Source organism: Penicillium arizonense, assembly GCF_001773325.1.
Source record: "Penicillium arizonense strain CBS 141311 chromosome Unknown PENARI_contig004, whole genome shotgun sequence".
Lineage (NCBI taxonomy): Eukaryota > Fungi > Ascomycota > Eurotiomycetes > Eurotiales > Aspergillaceae > Penicillium > Penicillium arizonense.
This window is the reverse complement of record NW_019173281.1, coordinates 260,318-281,802: the sequence shown is the minus strand read 5'-3', so window position 1 is coordinate 281,802 and position 21,485 is coordinate 260,318. Positions and strand designations below refer to the sequence as shown.

Below are 21,485 nucleotides of genomic sequence, written 5' to 3'. Positions count from 1 at the left end.
GGCACGGGCCACCCGGACTCGCTTATGGGGTGATCATGTAAGCCTGATGCCTCAGGCCACAATTTGTATACTTCGCAGTTGATTTTCTTATTTCGACCTCGTTTGGCATTATTTTTACTGCATTATTTGAGCCATCCTAGGCTTTTAAATGTGATCCGGGAATACAAGACAGACTGTACTGCTCACTCCACTGCTTTGAAGGACCACACCTTGGAATGCAAGGTCCACAACTCATTGAGATTAACATTTGGAGAAAGAATAACAGGAGTACAGAACCAGTTCAATGTCTGGTATAATTGCATTGCTGTGTTCAGTTGACTGGAAGGAAAACTCAGTCGGCAATATCATCTTACATTGTTCAAGCCACACCGGGTCCTATGTTGAAACGCAATAGGAACATGGATGAACCGTTTCTGACATGCAATTATCTCAGCTTTGTTATAGCACCTGTCCGTACAGGTACGTAATCCAAGTCTAGTCAAACCCTAGTAATATCCGGGGTAAACATGCCATCCCTTTAAGTGATCAATATTTATGCACATAGTAGCATTCATAACCGTTCCGAAATGCACCCGTGTTGATCCCAAACGTTCGCACGATGCATTGGGCGCCAATTACCCCTGGCGAACGGCTCGATCAGACCCGAAATGCGGAAGTTGTAGTGCCGGGCTTCCGAAGCTATACTCTTCATGGTGATACCCTTCGAGTCTGTGAGAATGTCGATCGTTTGATGTTAAATGAATCGGAGATTTGAATCCCTATCAGTGTGAAATTTGACATCTCTAACTGGTACTACAGTAAGTAGGTTTTGATCTCGGGTTGGAATATCGGATAACCTCTGGCCTAGCACACAGTAAGTATACATAGGCTAGCCCCATACATGTGCTTACTGCCCGCGAAGCCATTGGGACATACAAAATGGATGACAATGCATGGCATGCAAGTGGCTGTAGGTCACACCGTATGATCTATAGCACTGTACAGCGTGCAGCGCAAGTGTACAGTGCACCCGAATAGACCAGTCGAGTACGCCGTCGCCAGCCACTCGGGCCTCAGATGTAGCCATGACCATGAATAAGAGTGAGTCATATGACAGCTCAAAAACACGAGGCATTCGGAAACACATCGGACTTAGCGTTCCGTGCTAATTAGTCGCAGATCCAGTGCGTGGATATACCAGCCTTTCAGGTCTAGAGCCGGATGCCCGCGGATGCCGACCGCCAAGATCCGCGGATTCGGGCTTGGCCTCGACTGGGTGAGAGAACTCTTCAGGGAAAAATCGGCTTGGCTGGGAGGTGGAATCTGGAGTGCAGTAACTGTGTTGCACGTCGCACTTTGTACGTTGCACAGGCCATGAGGCGCGCTTGGGAGTGAGGCTATTGGTATTTCGCGGTACATGCAAGCTGGTGATTGGGGCCACATGATGCGATGCATACAGTACATATTCACGAGAGATTTATCAGCAGTGGAATTGATTGTTAATGATAATCTTAGTGTGTGTAGGTAAACTTTACGCAAGGGCGGAGCTCGGGGATAACATCATCGTGCCAGGTTCATGAGTTTACGAGCGGACTCCTACTTGGGTAATTACCTCAAAAGTACGTTAGAGAGATGCCGGGTTCCTGTCCAGCATGCCGTTCTCCCGTAGGTCCGTACAACTTCCGAGATATTATATCATATATCCGTAGAGACTACTTCCATACTGTACCCACCAGAATGGGGCCAACTCAAAAGTGCGGCTCGGAGAGCTGAAAGCGAGGGCCGAGACAGGGATATGAAAGGAGCAGCTGACAGGGAAGTTTGATTTACTCAAGGATCATCTTGTCGCTGATTGGGGGAATTGATCTCAGCCTACATTTTTGTTACTTACATGTGAAATGTCATAAATTGCTGGGATCGCAGTAGGGCTAGAAGGCTTGAAGGCGCATGAACTAAGCGGATATCCACGCAGATCCACGAAAGTAGTCTACGGAGTACAGTACAGTGGAAAACAAGTTCTTCAAAGAGACCAGAGATCAGCGGTGAATCCAGGTCCCAATACGGCAGCGATCGACTACGTCACAATCCGATGCAAGTAGAAGTTAATTGTACATACTTGGCAGAGTGCGCAAATTCCAGTGGACGCAGTCATACAATCAATATGAAGTCAGTGTCCAAAACAGACACCCGAGACTCCCGAGCTAAAAATTTTAGTAATTATATTGCCAAGACCTCTAGTCTACTCCGTACAGCCCTGTGCATTCGCCCTCACCTTACGGTCATGTTTGTAAAGTCGAGGCAGAAGATGAATATCTAGATATATTAGCTATAATGCCTTGGCTACGCTGCTGTTTATGTACTTCTATGCAAAAAGATTAGAATAAGATTAACGGAAATACCGGAGATCATAGGATTCGGCCTCGGAGGGGTCCTTGGTGCGTTTTTTCCACGCACCTTTTAATGCCGAAGCATTGGAAATCAGCATTTTTTTTAATTAATTTTTTTTAAACTATTTACCTGGTTCTGCATCGCTTTATTAATTCTGTATAAGCCCCGCCCTGCAAATCTCTACTCTTATATGTTGCATTCCCTCCCGGACCCAGTCGCGGTATACTTCCCTCAGCCCTACAGCTTCACCATCATCTTCACCACAACCCACTAACAAGGTAGGTGCGTGACATCAAGTAGTCCGTCATATCGTGGAGGACTATAAAACATAAGCATAATCTCCGGCCTTGTTACCGTGTTTGGCAGCATCGTTACGTCACGATTCGATAGAGCTTCGACCCTCTGGTTGGAGCTCTACATCTCTGAACTTGCATTTCTGCACATAACAGTGACGCGAACCCGTTCGCATCTTCATATTTCATATTCTCGATGCGTCATATAGCTACTCGAGTCGCCTTGGCGGCAATTGTCTTCGCATCGCTTGCGACCGCGCTTCCTCATGGCGATGATGAATCAATGGACATGGGAATGGATATGGGTGCCAGCACTGCGGTACCACAGCCTACTACTACTGCGGCGCATGCTACCCCTGATGGTCCGATGAGCTATTTCGCGTATGGGAAGCACTCCAGCTCGATTATAGCTCACATTACCCTGATGGTTTTGGGCTGGTGCTTTGTTCTTCCAGTCGGTAAGTAGCTCGCGAAACCTGGACAAAGAGGATGAGACTGATTTCTTGTCAATAGGTGTCATGCTCAGTATTGCGCGCTCACGCCTGGCCCTTCCATCGCAACTCCTTTTCTTGGTGTTCAACGCGTTCGGTCTCTTATTTGGAATTATCTATAACGACCAGACACCGGACCTGTACGAAAACAATGCACACCACAAGATTGGCTGGATCATCACATCGGTGATTACAGTTCAGGTTGCCCTGGCTTTGATCTTCGCATATGCTGGTCGCGGCCAGTCAACCACGCCCAAGTATGAACGCGCTGGTTTCTTGCCTGTGTCGACTGATGAGCATGAACACATTTACCCCAATGGTGCTGTGCACGAGTACCGCTGGTCTCGCGACAGCGGCCAGGGAACTGACAGCAACTCACCTTCCATCCGTGGCCCTGGATCGCCATCTTCCGGATGGTCCCCTGAGTATGACGGCTTTGAGAAGCCCGAGGAGTTGCCTGCCAAGGTCTCCGGCTCACGCGGCTGGTTCCAAAAGACCAATGTTGGCCGTTTCCTCGCTGAATATATGCCTAATATGATGTCCAGTCGCGCTCTCTGTGGCTTGAGGGCCGTGTATAATGTCATTGATCGGATCATTCTTCCCTTCGGGTTTGTCGCTATAGCAACCGGCGCTGTGACATACGGTGGTATCATGAGAGACCGTGAGATTTTCAACGGACTGGCCCACTGGATCAAGGGTGGCATTTTCTTCTGGTACGGTGTTCTCACTCTCGGACGCTATGTCGGCTGCTGGGCAGATCTGGGCTGGGCCTGGAACAAGAAGCCCTCGGCGTCTATTGTTGGTGCCTGGAAGGCCAAGGTTCCTACTGCCGAGGCGACGGAGTCTTTTGTCATTTTCCTCTATGGAGTGACCAATGTCTTCCTGGAGCACCTATCCAATGCAGGTCGTGAATGGTCTGCTACTGATCTCGAGCACGTCTCGATCTCCGTGCTGTTCTTCGGCGGTGGTCTGGTAAGTTCCATACACGTACTTCCTCTCTATATAGAGATCAATGGCTAACAAACCTAGCTTGGTATGCTTTTCGAGTCAACTCGCATTCGCGACTGGCTCAACGGTACCATCCTTCAAACCCCCCTCGGCTCATCAGACGAAGCCTGGCAACTACCGAGGTCCCAGCGCGTCTCCCTGAACCCGATGCCAGCTCTAATCATCATGCTACTAGGCATGATGATGGGCTCGCACCATCAAACTAGCATGACCTCGACAATGGTGCACAAGCAATGGGGCAACATGCTAATTGGCTTCGCGCTGGCCCGCGGCATGACCTACGTCCTACTGTTCCTCAAGCCACCAACCTCATACCTCCCAGCTCGACCCCCGACAGAAATCATCACCTCCTTCTGTCTGATATCGGGAGGCCTCATTTTCATGATGAGCGTAAGTGCACAAACCCATCACTCTCGTCTTACAAGAATACCAATACTAACCGCTCCAGACTCGCAATGTGATCGAAGCAATGGAGTATTACAAGATCGACGCGATGTTCACCTTCACCGTCGGCCTAGGCTTCAGCGCCTTTATCATGGCCTACGAGATCCTATGCGTTGCCCTCAAGGCCTGGGCCGTGAAGCGTACCCAGCGCCCACAGCCTACCTTCCGCTTCCCGTGAATAGCCTGCACTGGTTTCCCTTTGATACCCCTATTACACTGAGGTTTTGTTCTTTTGTTCGAGATATATTGGAGTCCTTGCGTATAGTTTGACATATTTGTCTCCTGTCCCCCGAAAATGTCCTGGCATCTGTTCAAGGACATGATGTTCGATGTGATATGTTTGATGGTCTAATGTGGTAATAATGGGGGCTTCTTGCCTACATATGTGGTAGAGATGTTAGAAATAATGCAATGTCATGTCTATGAATCTCAAAACTGTTATACCGTGGATACAATAAAGTTACAGTGGTGTAACATTAGTATTTGACCTCCGGTACTTCGGGACCCTGACCGCTTTTTAAGGACCGCCTACTTTATTAGTACGTCAACACTCGCGTTTTCAACGCACTAGTATATACACTATAATTTTTACGCGTTTCTCACTATTTCTCTCTATAATAATGCCTCCAATACGCGGAAAAAAAGGTCCAGAGCTTGACTGCCTTACCCGGGCTAAGATCTGCGAATTACATGCTACAAATGGCTGGGGTGCTACAACTATTAAGAAGCAGCGCTTTCCCGACATTCCACGCTCAACTATTCAATACACCCTTACCCAAGAGGCAAAGCGTCAAAAACAGCAAAGTCTTCCACGCTCAGGCCAACCGAGGAAGCTTACTGAAGAGGATCGTGACTATATCTACGATACTATACAAAAAAAGCCTTCAATTTTGATCAAGGATCTACTCGGAGAGGTTGATTTTAAGGTCCACCGTATGTCAATTTGGCGTCTAACCCACGAAATGGGCCTTCGAAAATGGAGGAAAACGCAGCGGCCGACCTTAACGCCTACACACGCTGAGAAACGTCTACGCTAGGCCCTTCAATATCAGCATTTTACGTCGGAGGATTAGGCCCGCGTCTATTGGTCTGACGAATGTACGGTTGAACGTGGTATTGGCCAGCGTCAAGAATAGACTTTTACGCGTCCGAAGGATCAGCTATTTCAGCATTCGAAAGAGGGCCATCAGGTTCAAATGGTTCTAGCGCGAGGGAAGCAAATTAAGCAGATGTTTTGGGCTGCTTTTTCCGGTCTTCCGCGTCGATTAGGCCTTATTCCACTATTCGGAGATCCCTTATCTCGAAGAGGTGGCGTTTCTTCACGTACGATGAAGAGCTTTATCGGCGTGTCTTACCTACGCTACTTAATAGCATTGATTCTAATGCTATTTTTCAGCAAGATAACGCGCCTATTCACACGGCATATATCGTACGGGATGCTTTAAGTGAGCTTCAATGCGATATCATGGAATGGCCACCTTATTCGCCTGATTTAAACCCAATTGAGAACATCTGGGCGCTACTCAAAGCCGAAATTCTTAAGCGTCATCCTGAGCTTGTGCAGCTTCCTAATAACGTATCTACGCTAGAATTGCTTCTAGAAGCTACGCAGGAAGCATGGGAAAGTTTAGATATTGATCTATTTAAGCATCTATCGGAGACAATGCCTCACAGGGTAGCTGATGTCGTTAAGTATAATGGGTGGCATACTAGCTATTAAATTGAATTCAATTTTGGAGGTTTCTGCTGGCAGTATTAAAAAAGTGGGTCCTGGCCCCAAGTACTGGAGGTCAAATACTAATGTTACACCACTGTATGTAAGCGGATTGGCTCTAGCGCAGATGCCTTGGCTCCGCTGTCATCAACTTGCATGGGCTTGGCACTCTCCGCGAATCATATGGTTCGCGTTGGGGTATCAATCTGCGTGAACCAAATTATGTCAAAGTTTAGTAGAATATATAAGAGCAGGAGAGATGCTTTCAATATTTGTTCTCACTTAGTATCAATTCCACACTACGAACATGTCGTCCATTACAGGCAAAGTCATCATCATCACTGGAGGCGCATCGGGAATGGGCCTAGCCACAGCAAAAATGTTGCTCAACCGGGGTGCACGCCTGAGCATATGTGATACAAACCAAGACGGACTTTCAAACCTCCTCCTTGATCTCAACGAAGAGCAGCAAACCAGGGTGATCACCCACACAGTCGACATCACAAAGCGATCAGCTGTATCGACATTCCTACAATCCACAAAGAGCACATTTGGTAAAATCGACGGCATTGCGAACTTCGCCGGAACGGCAGGCCACAAGCTAGGCCACCAAGAAATCTGGGAGATCGACGAGAAGGAGTATGACTTTATCATGGACGTCAACGTGAAAGGTCTTTTCAATTTCCTTAGCGAAGCACTCAAACCGGGTATGCTGCAGGAGCCAGGGAGCATTGTTCATGCAGCGAGTATGTTCTCTGAGCGGGGATTCGCTAAGGGCTCGGTGTATAGTGCCAGCAAGCATGCTGTGATTGGTATGGTTAAGAGTGCTGCCATTGAGGGTGGTAGACGGGGTATCCGTGTGAACAGTGTCATGCCGTAAGTCTAGCCCGGTTGGATTTCATTTTGAATTAGAGCTGATCTAGTTTGGTTTGGTTGACTTTAGTGGTCCTATTGATACTCCTATGCTTCGTGCGAATGAGGAGAGTGGTGCTGAGGGTACTGCTCCGGCGGTGCCGCTCGGTCGACTTGGATGTGCATCTGAGATTGCGAATGTCGTTGCTTTTCTTTTGAGTGATGAGGCTGGATATGTTACGGGTGCGACTTGGGGTGTTGATGGAGGTGCGAATGCTTGAAGGTGAATGCAGTGAAATGGGATTTAAGGCGAGGCCTTCGTGGCAACAAGTTCGTCTCCGTGGCGCAATTGGTTAGCGCGTCTGACTGTTAATCAGGAGGTTGGAAGTTCGAGCCTTCCCGGGGACGTTTCTTTTTGGTTTCTTTTTGGTTGCTTGTCTTGCTATATCGTTATCCAGTTTTTGTTTCATCTACTATCCGCGATCACGTAGCACAGATCAATTCTATGCTCGACGTCAAAAGTCCGAGTGAATGCGGAGTTAGAGCTTAACTCCGTGTCTACTACCGAACGGCAATAACAGCATATCCAAGTCTGAGTACGGCAATCAGGTGCATGCTATTAGTTTTTAGTTCATAGTTATAAAGAATAAGTAGCATATATATCTAACACCTAAAATCTCCAGATTCCTGATTAGTAGATAGTACACAGAGTACAAACGGCAGTTATTCATTAGTAATTAACATTACCACGAGGGGTAATGGGCAAGTGGAGATTCGGACAGAGGTTGATTGGAGAACATGGATGCGACGGCATGAGACGGCTAAGCTTTTATAGGAGGGGCTGTCCTACGTTATTTTCCGAACATTCTCTTAGTCTTATACATACTTCAAAATGGCCTCCAATCCCCCTAGCACCTGCTGCGCGTCTGGCTTCAAGCACGAGGGTACTCCCGTCGGCGAGACCAAGAACATCGACGGCGGTAAGATAGCAATCCAATACATCTACTTGATATCGGTCATTTCAGGAACCGTCACTAACCATGCCCAGTCGACACCTACGTCGTCTACCCCAAGGACAACAAGACCCCCGAGAAGGCCATTGTCTTTCTAACCGATATCTTCGGTATCTTCAGCAACTCCCAGCTCCTCGCTGACGAGTTCGCCAATAATGGCTACCTCACTGTGATCCCGGATCTTTTCCAGGGTGACAAGATCAGCGTTGCCGACATGGACTCCGGCAAGGTCGACTTCCCCAGCTGGCTGCCCAAGCACCAGCCCAGTGCCGTGGACCCTGTTGTGGAGTCGACTATCAAGTACGTCCGTGAGACTCTGGGTGTGAAGAAGGTCGCCGCTGTTGGTTACTGCTTCGGCGGTAAGGTATGTGTAGCCGAGATCCGGAGACCCAATTTCCAAGCATTGTGATGTGGCCGAATGCTAATATCGCTGTTAGTACGTCTGCCGCTACCTGAAGCCCAACCAGATCGACGTTGGTTTCTCTGCCCACCCCTCTTTCGTGACCCACGAGGAGCTCGGCGCTATCAAGGGCCCCTTCTCCATTGCTGCTGCTGGTATGTTGCTTGTTAAATACCCGAAGAACCATCAACTAATCTATCCAAACAGAGGTCGATCAGATCTTCACCACCCAGCTCCGCCACGAGTCTGAGGAGACCCTCATCAAGGCTGGGCAGCCTTGGCAGATCAACCTGTTCAGCGGCGTGAGCCACGGCTTCGCTGTGCGCGCTGATCTGAGCGACCCCAAGCAGAAGTGGGCTAAGGAGCAGGCCTTTGGACAGGCTGTTATTTGGTTCAACCAGTACCTGTAAAGAGAGAACATATAGCATACTTCCAATATCATACTCCATACAGTACGAAGAATCGTCGAAGGTGCATGAAGTCCCCGGTAGATGTAGTGTAGATCAGCACGTGACCGATGCACGCGTCCGAAGAACAAGTCACTCAAATTAGCCCGGCAAGGTCGACCTCGTTCTCGCCAGTCTTTCTTAGGCTGCCAAACCCAGGATTTTATTCTATCTCGGTCCGACTCTGTCTCCTTTCATTTTCGTCGACTCCCAATATTAGAGATCGCATGCGCTTCGTGAGTTATCCCTGGGATCTCCGGAAGTCAGCCTCTAGCGTGCAACGTGCGAGGGGAACAAAAATCTAACAAGCAACACATCTTACAGTCATTGTTTGAATTAGCAGTCGAATCGTGAACCTTTACCCTCTCATATTTACCGACCGCGATCGCTTCGCCCCAATCGCGCCAACTCTCCAGTCCGCTTCTACCCAACCCGATCGTCTGTTTTGGGGTGCCGGATAGACTATATCCCTTTCAATTACAGTCTTTAGGAAACATGGTGACTCCTACCGCTTTGCCCCCGCTACCCTTCAATCCGGGTCGGGTACGAACCTATCTCGTCCGTCTACCGCTGTTCACCCGACTAGTGTTGCTGATCATCCTGGCCTTCTGGGTGCTCGAGTTGCAAACGATGTGGAGTGTTGTGCAATGGGGCGCTTTGATTCCAGAGGAAATTGGTCTGGGGACTAGTATGTTCGATCCTAGGTTGGGGGCGCATTGAATGCATGCTGACTGACCGTAGTGTACCGGCTTAATACCTACCCTTTCATCCATACCGGCTTCTTCCATGCCCTGGTTAATGCTTTGGCTGTTGCCCCGTTGTTGGAGCGCTTCGAGGCTGAGCATGGCACCCTGACTGCGATTGCTTTGTTTGTTGGACGTGAGTGCCTCGGGGACGTGATCATGAGGTCAATGTGCTAATATTGCGGTTTAGCTCTTTCGACTGTTCCCGCTGGTCTTTATATCTTGATTGAGAAGGTTATGCTTCACAGGAATACCTCTGTGGTCGGCGCAAGGTATGCTTCTGTTGTTTCATACTAATATTTGGGAGGCTAATGATATCCAGTATCTGGGTTTTCCTGCTCTTGGGCTCCGAGGCCATCAAGACTTACAAGTCTCACCCCAACTTCAGGTACGATCATTCGAGCAGGAATCGCAAAGCCGCCACTAACAATACCCAGTCTCGGCCCTTACAAAATCCCCACCTGGACGTCGCCTCTGTTCGCCTGTATCGTTGTGTCGATCCTGGTGTCCAATGTGAGCTTCCTCGGTCATCTCTGTGCAATTCTTGTCGGCTACCTACGTGAGTTTCTTCCCTGGTCATTCCATCACCATCACTAACGGCTCCAGTCGGCCTGGGATACCTCAAGGTCTTCGTTCCCCCCGAGAAGATCCTCCGCTGGATTGAGGGCAAGTTGAACCTCCTTGGACGTCTGCCTCACTATGTCTCCGTTGACCAAAAGACCTATGGTCGCTACGGAGTCCTCCCTACCACCAACCCAGCCGGCGAGCAAACACCCCTGAGCTACCTGGGCTCATCGCAACGCCTTGGAGCTTGATTCTTTTAATTCTTTGTATATTTTTTCACCATAGTCTTTTTATTTGCAGAATTGGGGGCATTTGGATGATAGCATAGCGTGTGCATAGTCCATAACTGCGCAGTTGGTTTCTATCGTCCGTCGTAAATTCCCCTTCTCCGCGATAAACACCGGAGCTCCAGGTCTCGATCTCCGCTCGGTGGCCTGTACTCTCAAACAATCGATTTGCTTTATTGATCGGGTTCGCCTTCGCGGCACAGATATCTCCCGATGATCAGAAGCCAATGGCGTTGAAATGTGAGTCCTGCAGCTAGGATACCACCTGTCCTCCACGGCAGACAGCTAACACCAGGCCAGCCGCAATCCGCAATCTGCGGAATAATCCTCACCTCCTCTTTGTTCGCCTGCCAAATCTCCTCTCCTTCCTTTGTATCGTCGTCGGCGTAGTATGGCTACTTCTCCTGCCTCTGAACGAGTACTCCCGAAACACCTACATCTCCGAGAATGCGCTTCTACCAGGCCAGGTCCATGCCTATTTCACCGGTAGCGAGCAGAATATCTTCCGTGGATATAAACGGGAACTAGAAGGATTGTTGAATGAAGGACAAGAACGGGGCGGACAAAAGGATGAGGCGGAAGTGACCGCGGCGTAGGTTGATTAGATCAGGAGAGCTGGACAATTCGCTGATGCTGTATAGGGTCTCGGACAAGGTCCTGTCTATCTTGCAAGCTGCTGGGCTCAAGGTGGCTACTCAGAAGTACGAGTATACTTCTGCTGGTATCACGCATCAAGGAGAGAATGCCTATGCTATTATCCATGCGCCGCGTGGTGATGCCACAGAGGCCATTGTTTTGGTTGCAGCATGGAAGACGGCTGACGACGAGCTGAATCTAAATGGTGTTACTCTGGCCTTGACTCTGGCGAGATATTTCAAGAGTGGGTTCTGTGTATATGCACGTCGAGATACAAATGCTGACAGCTCTCAGGATGGTCATTATGGTCCAAGGATATCATTTTCCTGATCACTCCCGACAGTAAGAGCGGAACTCAGGCTTGGATCGATGCCTACCATGATATGCATCCAGCATCAGTGCAACCGCTTCCTTTGAAGAGTGGAGCGTTACAAGGAGCTCTGGTAATCGAATACCCATTCGAGCACCGTTTCAAGTCCCTTCATATCGTCTACGACGGTGTCAACGGCCAATTACCCAACCTCGATCTATTCAACACCGCCGTCGCCATTGCAGGCGGGCAGATGGGTATCGGAGCCAACCTACAAGAGATGTGGACCCACGATGACAGCTACGAGCATCGCCTGCAGACTATGTTCCGTGGCATGACCAAGCAGGGTCTCGGATATGCCACTGGCGCGCACAGTAGCTTCATGCCATACCACATCGATGCTATTACTCTACAACCTAAGGGTGAAGGCTGGGAAGACGAAATGGCTCTGGGCCGCACAATCGAGAGTCTCTGTCGCAGTCTGAACAACTTGCTGGAACATCTGCACCAGAGTTTCTTTTTCTACTTGCTCATGCAGTCCCAGCGCTTTGTTAGCATTGGAACTTATCTCCCGAGTGCCATGCTCATCGCTGGTAACTTCACTATCATGGCTATTGCCTTGTGGATGCGCACTGGTTACTACCCAGAGACCAAGCCCAAGACCGAGACCAAGAAGCCATCCGACGAGAAGGCCAAGTCCAATGCCGTTGCAGAACGCAAACTGGCTCTTCCTCTCTCGCTCGTCGTTGGTCTACATTTACTCGGTCTTGCTCCCCTCTGGATCTTCAACAACATCTTCCACCAGGTGAGTTCTCCCCAACCCAGCTTTCATATAAAAGCAAGACCAACCACTAACAACCATTTAGTACTTTAAAACAACAACCTACATCTTCATGATAGTAGACATAACCCTCCCGCTCCTCCTCTCCTCCCTCCTCTCAACACCCCTAGCCCTCAAATCCCCAATCATCCCCCAACAATACCACCTCATAAAATCCTTTTCCCTCCTCCTCCTAGGCCTCTCCCTCTCAACCCTTGCAACCCTAAACTTCTCCCTCTCCTTCATGATCGGTCTCCTCTGTGCCCCGCTCACCTTCATCTCCCGCATCCAGGGCTCCGCGCCTTTCCGTTGCATTACTTCGGCGCTCGGGTTGGTGGTCCTTAATCTGCTTTCCCCGCCGACGGTTCTGGTCGGTGTTTGTTGGTATGCCGGTGTTGACGTTGAGACTGTTCTTACGCAGGCTGCGTTTGGATGGGATGTTTGGGGGATGTGGACTCAAGTTGTTGTTTGGTGTGTTTGGTGGCCTGCTTGGTTGATTGGTTGTGTGCATTTGGGGTCGTCGATGTTTTGATTTTTGATTCATTGGGTCTACTTACTACTTATGTATGTGGACTTGGGCATGATGCTTTGGATGGCTTTCGCCATGGTTGTGATTATTGTCCGTATTAGATATTAAATGTAATATCAATTGTTCTTCTTTCAATTGACTACATGTACGAACCCTGGAAACCTAGTATAGTCAATGATACTATAGCCAAATGTACTCGGTCATTCGATGCTGTTTTAGTATGGTTGCATCCAATTGTTCTAACAATCGTCAAGTACAGAATAAGACTCCATAGACCACACCATTGTATTCATTATAATAGTAATGATCCGCACAAAGCAAAGAGTCTATGCAGCCCAGACATCCTTTCCAACACCCTCAATCCAGTGACCAAGCTGATTAACACCAGCATCCCAGTCCTTAAGACGGTTTCGCATACCATCAATCTGCTTCATATCCAAAACCTTAGGCTGAACCCAATGGATCTGCGCAACACCAGCAACCTGATCAATCGATCCACGCAGCAAACCAAGCGACAGAGCCTTCATGACCAGGTGCTCAATCTCATCGGGCTGAACCTTCGTCTCGGACGCAATAGCCTGGAAGGAGAGCGAGCGGTCGTGCGGCGGACGACGGAAGACCATCTCCGTTAGTGCGGACAGAGAGATTTTTTGGTACAGGAATACGCGGTGCGATTCCAGCAACTTGTTCTTACTGATGTTGCCGGCTAGCACGTCGTAGGCTGTCAGGTCGCCTCGGTTGAAGGCGAAGAGGAGCTCGCGGAGCCAGTTATGAGGGGTCTCGGTCAGGGAGTCCAGGATTGGGTGCAGGAGTAGCTCGCCGAAGTTGTAGATTGTGTCGGAGACCAGGGCTGCTACGCTGAGGTGGTAGGCGCGTGATGCGCGCTCTGGCTCGGGGAGTTCTTCCATGTCTATGCAGGCAAGGTAGAGAAGGGCGTTTTTGTAGAAGGAGGCGAATTCTTGCTTGGCCTAAAGGAGGGTTAGCTTCGTGTTGGTGATGGAACGGTGGTTTCAGGTACATTGTAGTAGTCCGCGTTCACTTTGTAGAATGAGGCGTGCACGACGGTCTCGACCGAGTCGAAAGTGTCCAGCACCCGCTGGCAGGTTGCCAGGTCCTTCTGTGCTCCTTCCAGGTCCTTCAACGACAACTTGACATTGGCCACATCGGCGAGCGCATAGACGTATGCATCCTGTGTGTCGGCTGTGTCCACCTTGCTGGCGAGGGATGTGAGGAAACCCAGTCGTTCTTGGTCATCTGGAGAATGGTCAGTATCAACACGATCGAAGTAGTTCATTGATATCCCAGCTTCCAAGCTAGACTGAAAAGAACTGACCTGCGCATTCTGTCGCTGCCATCAATCCCAGGGACACAAACTTGAGCTGGTTGATCCGGTCGGCGAAGCTGAGCACGAAGGTCTTAAAGATGGCTAACCGCTGAGGGGCACTCTCTGGCATGCGGAAGAACTCGACCAATGAGTCAGTAAGCTGGTGCCATAGCTTGCGCTCCCACAGGTCTTCAAAGGTGAGGAAGTAGGGTTGCGTCTCCGGGCTGCCTTGTGCTTGCTGCTCGGCCAGGAAATCGGGGATCTTAGACTCCATGGCGGAGAGCTGGGATGTTCGTCGTAAATTCAAGGATAGAAGTTGATGGATTGAAGCTCGCGGTAAAGCCGGGGAGGAAATCGGGGGATGCGGAAATTGAGGTGTTGATGCTGGAGAGCTGATATGATGTCCTCACTTGGGCAGTTTGGAGAGCTCACTCACCGCCTACTTGGCTTCGACGGCCTTCGACTTCACGTCTGTCTATAAATCATAATTTTCTTTCTTTTATATACTTGTTTTCGTTTTTCGGGTACTTATATAGTGTGTTTTTTGAGCTAATAGAAATACCACATTGGTTATTTGCAGTCCCGATTACCCTCTAGCAACAATATATATCGCTGCACAAGTATAAGACTTCAGTTAAAGCTGTCTGTCTCATGTAAGGGATTGCCAAGCGACAAGTACTCCAGAAGTAAAGCTGATCTAGCTTAGACTAAGTACTGGGTTGGAACCTTTCAAGGTTGCCCTAATTGTTCTCAATAAGCAAACACACGTTTGTAAGTGACTCACATAACTTACTGCATCCAACTTTACAAGGTACGAAACCCCGCTGAATCTGACAAGCTCGGGCGATATTGCATGATTAATTTGTCAAATACGACTCCTAGCTTGGGTCAGGACACACTATAGTTTAGTCCGCTCGACAATTTGCCTGGCGGTCCGTTAGGACCAAAAAGTATCCGAGTATGTCGCCGAGCCACATATAAAAGTAGACATTCAACAGGACTACTTTTCTGTTCTCAATCAATCATCCTTTCAAACACTCATAGGTTGTTCTTCAGATTTCACACTTCACACGGAATTTCCAACCCTGCGCCACCATGACGGATACATTTCAGGAGGATGTGATGCACAAATACTTCGAGTAAATGCCAGCTCCTATTCGCAAACCAACCAGACCAAGCGAAACTTACACTGTTTAATTTTTCTTCTAGCAACTTGGCCCCAATATACCAGGAACGTTTCGCCGAAGGTCTGCGAACCCTTGCTGAGCAACTCCTACTGCACCGCATGTGGCTCAGTGACAAATGGATCGACACCGAGGCCGGCAAAGCTGAAAATAAGGAAGGAAAGGGAATTACCATGCTCGATTATGCCTGTGGAACTGGTGCAGTCTCACTTGTAAGTTCATTCATCATCACCGTCCTCAGCAGCCCTGGAGTGAACAGAACCTGACAAACCAAACCCTAGGCTCTAGCTCCATTCCTCACCCACATAACGGGGATGGACACATCCCCAAGTATGATTGTGGAATATGAGAAGAATGCCCAAGCCGCTCATCTCAACGAGAAGATAGTCGGCCGCACAGGAGATTTACTCGCCCCCGTTGTCGAGGAGAGTTTAGCGGATTTGCCCAAGTTCGATATTGTTGCCGTTAGCATGGCGCTGCATCACTTTGAAAACCCTGGACTAGGTGTTCAGCGGCTGGCGAGTTGGATCAAGACGGGGGGTGTCTTTCTGGTTATTGATCTTGTTGTGCAGGATCATGGACCTCATGGGTTTGGCGGAGCCAAGGGGACTATTAGTACCCATGGTTTTTCGCGCACGGATATGCAGAGAATCTTTGAAGAGGCTGGGCTGCGTGGGTTTGATTACAAGGTCGTTCCAAAGCCTCTCAAGTTTGTTCACGATGGGAAGGCTATTGAGAAGACTGTTTTCATTGCTCGCGCTCAGCAGGTTTGATGGATATGTATGTATTTGACTAGATGCTACCACTCCGTAGAGCAGTATGAAATCAGGAAATCTTAATGTGCGAGAGTATGTATCCATTTAGAAGTACCGATTTCGGCTGTCGATCCATGACAGATTTTATAGATACCACCACATTTGCTCACATTATAAGTTGGTCAAGTAAAAGGATAAACTATTCTCTTCAATAAAGAATCAGAACCGAGACAAGTTAAAAAGTAAACAGGTCGAGCAAATAAAAGGAGAAGAAAAAAGGGGCTATTCTTAGCCCTATCGGAACATCGGCGCTTTTTCCAGGGGCAAAGAACTGCGGACTAACTACATGCAACACACTAAACCTGCTAAAACCACTAAAAATGAGCTAATAAACCATAAACAAACCCTGAGGCTCTTCTTGACTAAATATCGCGTCTAGCCAAGACTAATCTCCCCAAGAAAAATCCGAAGCCGGTGGCGTTATGTTTTAGACTAAAATCAAGGGACCCTACAAAAGCCATGGCGTTCCCTGTTTCCCTGCCAGATTTAGCAACCCCTTCTTTTCTTCGTCTCTCGTTAATAACTTGACTGGCCGTCACTCGTTAAACCCACCAGTCACTCTCACAATCTCCCAAAATGAAGTCCTTCACTCTCCCCTTCCTCCTTGGCCTAACGAGCCTCGCCAACCTCGCAACAGCCCGCACAGACCTGGAAGGCTGTGTATCCTCGGAAATAGTAATCGACTACTACGCCAGTTACCTCTGGTACGTCCCAGACACCGGCGAAATCTGCTCGTTCCTCGACTGCGGCGGCGGCCGCGCGCCCCCCAAGACCGATAAACCCGGTTGTGGAGGATACAAGGGCACTGCTACAGTCACTCCTGACTATATTGAGGGCTGGGGTCCCAATGGAAAGCAGGCTGCTTCTACCACTACCATTGCGGCTACAACTTCTGCTACTGTGACTGCGGCGACAACTTCTACTGCTTCTCAGGCTGAGGTGTCCGACTCCTCTTCTGGTTCTACGACTGCTTCTGCTTCTGGTTCGCAGACTCCTAGCATTACTGCTGCGCCGTCTAGCTCGAGTGCTGCTTCGATGACTACTACTGCTTCGCCTAGCTCGGCTGCGAACTCTACTTCTGCGGCGGCTAGTAGCACTCCTACGGGTAATGCTGCTGCCATGCCTGCGTCCAATGTGCTTGGAGTTGTGGCTCTTATGGGTGCCATGGTTGGAGCTATGGCTTTGTAATTATAATTGTTTATACACTTTGCACACTTTGAATGGATGCAATGTACAGTACCAACTAATACAACCAAGTCCGAACTTCAATCCCAATTTCCATCAAGTTCGATCTCCTCGCCTCGTTCCTTGGCGCCCAGCAGATCATCAATAGTCCATGGTTTGTAGACATGACCGGGTGGGATGTTGGTATTAGCAAATGGGACACCCTCCACCAAATGCGCGAGCACTTTCTCGTAGTTTTCGACTGCGTAGCGTTCCGGGTCATGTCTCCAGATCCAAGTGGCCAATAAACCCTTAGACTTCGATTGTGATACATTTTTGGAATTGACGGATCGGTACCGGGACTCTTGGTTGACGATGCCCAGTTTCTGGAGGCATACAACACGCTCGAATCTAAACATAATGTTAGACCAGGCCTTGAATGATAGGTAGTTTGTTACTAACCGTAATTTATTATGAACCTTCGAAGCCCAGGGAACATTATCCTTCCCAGCAAGACCCAAGCATGCAGCAATTGAAACCGCGTCTTCTATTCCCTGCGTAGCACCACTACCAGAAGATGGAAGGAAAGTATGCGCTGCATCACCTATCTGTACGACACGCCCGTTAGGCGAGGCCCAACAGGGCTGTGGCTCTCGCCACATCAGTTTGAAATCGTGAAGACGGTCAAGGGGAGTGCGCTTGATCACTCGGTCTGCGACTTCGGGCCATCCTGGGATAGTAGCTGTCATTTTGAGAACGGTTTTTGGGTCTGTGAGTTTTGACCATGACTCCGTTTCGTCTCTGTCGTCCTGCGAGTGGCTTAGTAGTGATTTATTCGAGTGATTTGGCTTAGCTTACTGCATAGGTCATTGCCCATGTCATGGTTTCCTCACTCCGTCCGAATACGACGTGCTGTCCATTTCTGGATATTGTCAGTACAGTTCCGAGTATGGCTCAGTAGAAGGATCGCGCTCTTACCCCATCCACAACTCCATCACGGATGTCCCATCCTCCAGCAGCTGGAATCTCTCTCGAACCAGAGGATCTACCATTGCCAGTTCAACAGGAAACGCAGCTCTATACATCGCCCAACCAGAAGAACGAGCTCTAAGCTCTCGACCCATGGTCACCGTAGATGATTTGCTTCCGATTCCATCAGCAGCAATAACCATGTCAGATTCAATCCTCTCTCCATTTTCCAAAGTAACACCCGCTTTGTCGTCTACCTCGTAGTATCCGGTAACTCTCTTGCCGTATTCCACAATGATTCCAATCCTTTCGGCTTGATCCGATAACATTTTATGGAAAGCAGGACGGCTATGCCTGTATACCCGATGTGGAGCTTCAACTTGACCGCTGCTGTTTACAGTAGGGTTAAACCTGAGAGGTTCGGGGCCTGAAATTCTTTCACCGTTGATTTTGTGCCATGAAATCCATGGGCTGTCGGCTATTCTCTCGTTCTCCTCTGCCATGTCTGGCCATTGTTGAACGGCACGGATGGCAGTTGGTCCGATTGTGAAGCTGTCTCCTGGATTTTTGTTAGATGATAGGGTTTGCAACCGGACGTTGCATTTGACTTGCCTGATAGTATTCGCGTGGCGCTTTTCTCAATGACTCGGACCTCGTGTCCTTTGCGCCAGCACTCTAGGCTGGCCATAAGGCCAGCCACGCCGGCGCCGATGACCAAGACTGAGATTCCTGATGGGGCCGATTTTTCTGGGACGATACCCTGTGAGCCATTGATATTGGTGAGGTGATTCGAGGTGAATCGTAAGTTATTGTGAGGGACAGTCATGATGGTGAAGGCGATAAATGTTTCGCACAATGATGGATAGTTCACACTAAGTCAATTGACTACTGTACGACAAAATGAAAATCCCTGGCCCTGAGCCCTCTTTTATAGTTTGAAAATACGAAAAGGCTTGTATTTGCTTGTACACAGTTGGGAGATGGGGAACGGAGTCCGTTCCGTCTGCCCCAGTGCCTGGTGGGCCTGGGAAGTTAAACATTTTGCGTATAGATCGGCATCTCACCGAAGGGAAATAAAATATCGAAAGGCGCATTCATCATGAAGTCGTAATCCATGGGATCCAAAGTTGCCGAGGGCGTGGTCTGCTCTAGAGCGTCTTTCCTCTTCTGATGCATTTGCTTTATCACGTTCCCTCGAAGGACCATTCTTTCAAAAATCTCAGGCAGCTCCGCTGGACCAGACTCTTTTTTTAGAACCTGTTCGAAGAATGGTCGGCTTTCTTTAAGCTTTTCTCCCATAGTGTTGATCACCTGGTTGAAGTCTATCGTGTTTTCCACGTAGGTTCGGTCCCAGCCTGCATGGTTGTGAAGGGAGAGTTGGGAAAGGGTGATCATCGCCTTTCCGAATTGACTCATGACAGTGAATGGAAAATAAGGGAAAAGGGAGGCGGGAAGAGAGTACATGTTTCTGAAGAACGAAGTTGTTGCTTCCAGTGCCCGGAACAGGAGATCTAATCTCGCTAGAGGATAGTCGCCGTAGTGAGATTCGGACTGATTTGGACTCAGGGCAACTCGGTAAAGGTGAATTTCCAGCGTGTTGTAGTGGAATGAGAGAATGGCTGTTTTTATACCCATCAGATCTAAGTTATACCCGATTGCCCAAATGCTGATATCACTTACTCGAGTATGGTTCCTCGTAAGGCATTCGAGCTTTGAGTTGTTTAAGTTCAGCTTCGAGCCATCGTATGCTCAGTTCAAGAGGCGGAGATGGAGCAGATGAAAAATAAAGTTCGGTTCGATACATAGTGTTGTGAATCTTTTCTGCAAGATTCATTACTCGAACCAATTGAACCAAATAACCATCGGAGGGATATTCTGCAGCCTGTTCCAGAACATCGCAGCAATCTTCGGTATATTTTGTAAAGCGAATAATTGTACCCAAGTCTTTCGCACACGCAGAGAGCCTTGAGGCGGTTAGCATAAATTTAGTCTGGTTAGAATCGGCCAAGAACATACATCGTAGTCATATAGTAGCACCCAAGGTAAGCTCGTCGCTCTTCCAATGTGCGTGTAGGATTGTGATTGTCCCCGTGTATGGTTTCTCTTATATAAGTCAACGGATAGTTGAGGTTTTTCTGGTAGGTTGGAATCTGGTTTAAACCCAAGCTCACTGACTGAGCCACAAGAAGGTGCACAAAATTATCAATCTGAGCAATGTTTCGGCTAACATGGCGAGCATCTGTCTCGTATCTGAGCACGTCAGGATTGGTGTCAGAGAAAGCAGCACCCCGTGGGAAACGGCTGACGGTGGTGAACCAGGTCACATTGAGAAGAAGACCCTGGAGTAGATCCAGACTCTGTTCTCCTTTGATGATGATGTGCTCTGCTACATATTCTTGCACTGCATCAGCGATTTTGCGTTGATGTGGAGCATTCGGACATGCAATCATTGAAATATTCATATACAGAAATGGTTTGTCTCGACGCAGGTCTTCCGCGGTGACATGCGTGGGGATCACCAGGAAAGGAAAGAGAGGCAGCATTCTATTCATGAACACTTCCATCAATAGCTGGCCGTCGACATCACTGGGAGACGCGACACTTTCTTCCCTACCAGAACATGATCTTGGAGCTGAACCAGCCTCTAGCCGTTCTCGGGCGGACAGCATAGCGACCATGCGGTCCAGCTTGGCTTCCAATATAGCGACATCGCTAATTTGTTGTCAGAATGGTACAGAATTAGCATTCCGAATGCCAGGATTAACTTACGAGCCATTTGTTCCTGATTGTTTTGAGCGCCGATGAGCCCCTGGTAGTTGATTGCCGCATTCTTTACCCAAGCGGCGGCAACTAAGAGGTGTTAGTATACGCACTAGTATCGAGCTACTTGTATACTGACCGCTGACACGGCCCATTGGCCTCTGGTGAACATCGAACTTTAGCCTTAGCGCAGGTTAAACATGCTTTTGGATGGCGGCCAACTAAATCTTCCATGGTGGAGACTTGGCAATGCACCCCACAGAAGGCTGCATCAAGTTCTGATATGAGCTGATGGGTGCTCGAGTGACCTCCAAAGGTGACAGACGGAGGAAGCGGAAGCGGAGTCCGTTCC

General features: G+C 48.8%; 11 protein-coding genes across 11 annotated transcripts; 8 read left to right on the top strand and 3 right to left on the bottom strand.

Annotated features, from left to right (window-relative positions):
- Positions 1-2,856: 2,856 nt before the first annotated feature.
- Positions 2,857-4,781, top strand: PENARI_c004G11609 (Ytp1 family protein; the record flags this gene model as incomplete). The annotated part of the gene is made up of 4 exons (XM_022629466.1): positions 2,857-3,118; positions 3,174-4,123; positions 4,181-4,549; positions 4,608-4,781. 4 exons carry the CDS (start codon positions 2,857-2,859, stop codon positions 4,779-4,781), a joined length of 1,755 nt encoding a protein of 584 aa, XP_022491114.1.
- A 442-nt stretch (positions 4,782-5,223) lies between these two features.
- On the top strand, positions 5,224-5,640 carry PENARI_c004G04621 (uncharacterized protein; the record flags this gene model as incomplete). Its single annotated transcript, XM_022629093.1, has 1 exon — positions 5,224-5,640. One exon carries the CDS (start codon positions 5,224-5,226, stop codon positions 5,638-5,640), a length of 417 nt encoding a protein of 138 aa, XP_022491272.1.
- Positions 5,641-6,624: 984 nt separating this feature from the next.
- PENARI_c004G09502 (SDR family NAD(P)-dependent oxidoreductase) lies at positions 6,625-7,450 on the top strand (the record flags this gene model as incomplete). Its single annotated transcript, XM_022629347.1, has 2 exons — positions 6,625-7,193; positions 7,261-7,450. The coding sequence occupies 2 exons, from the start codon at positions 6,625-6,627 to the stop codon at positions 7,448-7,450; spliced, it is 759 nt and encodes a 252-aa protein (XP_022491183.1).
- A 611-nt stretch (positions 7,451-8,061) lies between these two features.
- Positions 8,062-8,992, top strand: PENARI_c004G01456 (dienelactone hydrolase family protein; the record flags this gene model as incomplete). Its single annotated transcript, XM_022628939.1, has 4 exons — positions 8,062-8,149; positions 8,218-8,546; positions 8,620-8,737; positions 8,790-8,992. 4 exons carry the CDS (start codon positions 8,062-8,064, stop codon positions 8,990-8,992), a joined length of 738 nt encoding a protein of 245 aa, XP_022490631.1.
- Positions 8,993-9,523: 531 nt separating this feature from the next.
- On the top strand, positions 9,524-10,586 carry rbd2 (rhomboid protease family protein RBD2; the record flags this gene model as incomplete). Its single annotated transcript, XM_022629224.1, has 6 exons — positions 9,524-9,716; positions 9,770-9,907; positions 9,962-10,043; positions 10,094-10,159; positions 10,209-10,330; positions 10,378-10,586. The coding sequence occupies 6 exons, from the start codon at positions 9,524-9,526 to the stop codon at positions 10,584-10,586; spliced, it is 810 nt and encodes a 269-aa protein (XP_022490748.1).
- Positions 10,587-10,849: 263 nt separating this feature from the next.
- PENARI_c004G01311 (GPI-anchored transamidase subunit GAA1) lies at positions 10,850-13,025 on the top strand (the record flags this gene model as incomplete). The annotated part of the gene is made up of 6 exons (XM_022628933.1): positions 10,850-10,862; positions 10,923-11,214; positions 11,264-11,502; positions 11,553-12,373; positions 12,435-12,814; positions 13,019-13,025. 6 exons carry the CDS (start codon positions 10,850-10,852, stop codon positions 13,023-13,025), a joined length of 1,752 nt encoding a protein of 583 aa, XP_022490851.1.
- A 218-nt stretch (positions 13,026-13,243) lies between these two features.
- PENARI_c004G00496 (proteasome regulatory particle lid subunit RPN9) lies at positions 13,244-14,515 on the bottom strand (the record flags this gene model as incomplete). Its single annotated transcript, XM_022628885.1, has 3 exons — positions 13,244-13,885; positions 13,936-14,171; positions 14,251-14,515. 3 exons carry the CDS (start codon positions 14,513-14,515, stop codon positions 13,244-13,246), a joined length of 1,143 nt encoding a protein of 380 aa, XP_022490909.1.
- An 821-nt stretch (positions 14,516-15,336) lies between these two features.
- Positions 15,337-16,198, top strand: PENARI_c004G12181 (class I SAM-dependent DNA methyltransferase; the record flags this gene model as incomplete). Its single annotated transcript, XM_022629497.1, has 3 exons — positions 15,337-15,380; positions 15,451-15,637; positions 15,707-16,198. The coding sequence occupies 3 exons, from the start codon at positions 15,337-15,339 to the stop codon at positions 16,196-16,198; spliced, it is 723 nt and encodes a 240-aa protein (XP_022490954.1).
- A 618-nt stretch (positions 16,199-16,816) lies between these two features.
- Positions 16,817-17,428, top strand: PENARI_c004G11335 (putative cell surface protein; the record flags this gene model as incomplete). The annotated part of the gene is made up of 1 exon (XM_022629448.1): positions 16,817-17,428. The coding sequence occupies one exon, from the start codon at positions 16,817-16,819 to the stop codon at positions 17,426-17,428; it is 612 nt and encodes a 203-aa protein (XP_022491175.1).
- A 77-nt stretch (positions 17,429-17,505) lies between these two features.
- PENARI_c004G07276 (uncharacterized protein) lies at positions 17,506-19,199 on the bottom strand (the record flags this gene model as incomplete). Its single annotated transcript, XM_022629232.1, has 5 exons — positions 17,506-17,815; positions 17,867-18,213; positions 18,263-18,326; positions 18,383-18,925; positions 18,982-19,199. 5 exons carry the CDS (start codon positions 19,197-19,199, stop codon positions 17,506-17,508), a joined length of 1,482 nt encoding a protein of 493 aa, XP_022491148.1.
- Positions 19,200-19,405: 206 nt separating this feature from the next.
- On the bottom strand, positions 19,406-21,367 carry PENARI_c004G01874 (Zn(II)2Cys6 transcription factor; the record flags this gene model as incomplete). The annotated part of the gene is made up of 5 exons (XM_022628961.1): positions 19,406-19,992; positions 20,054-20,337; positions 20,390-21,085; positions 21,143-21,223; positions 21,273-21,367. 5 exons carry the CDS (start codon positions 21,365-21,367, stop codon positions 19,406-19,408), a joined length of 1,743 nt encoding a protein of 580 aa, XP_022491188.1.
- Positions 21,368-21,485: the final 118 nt, after the last annotated feature.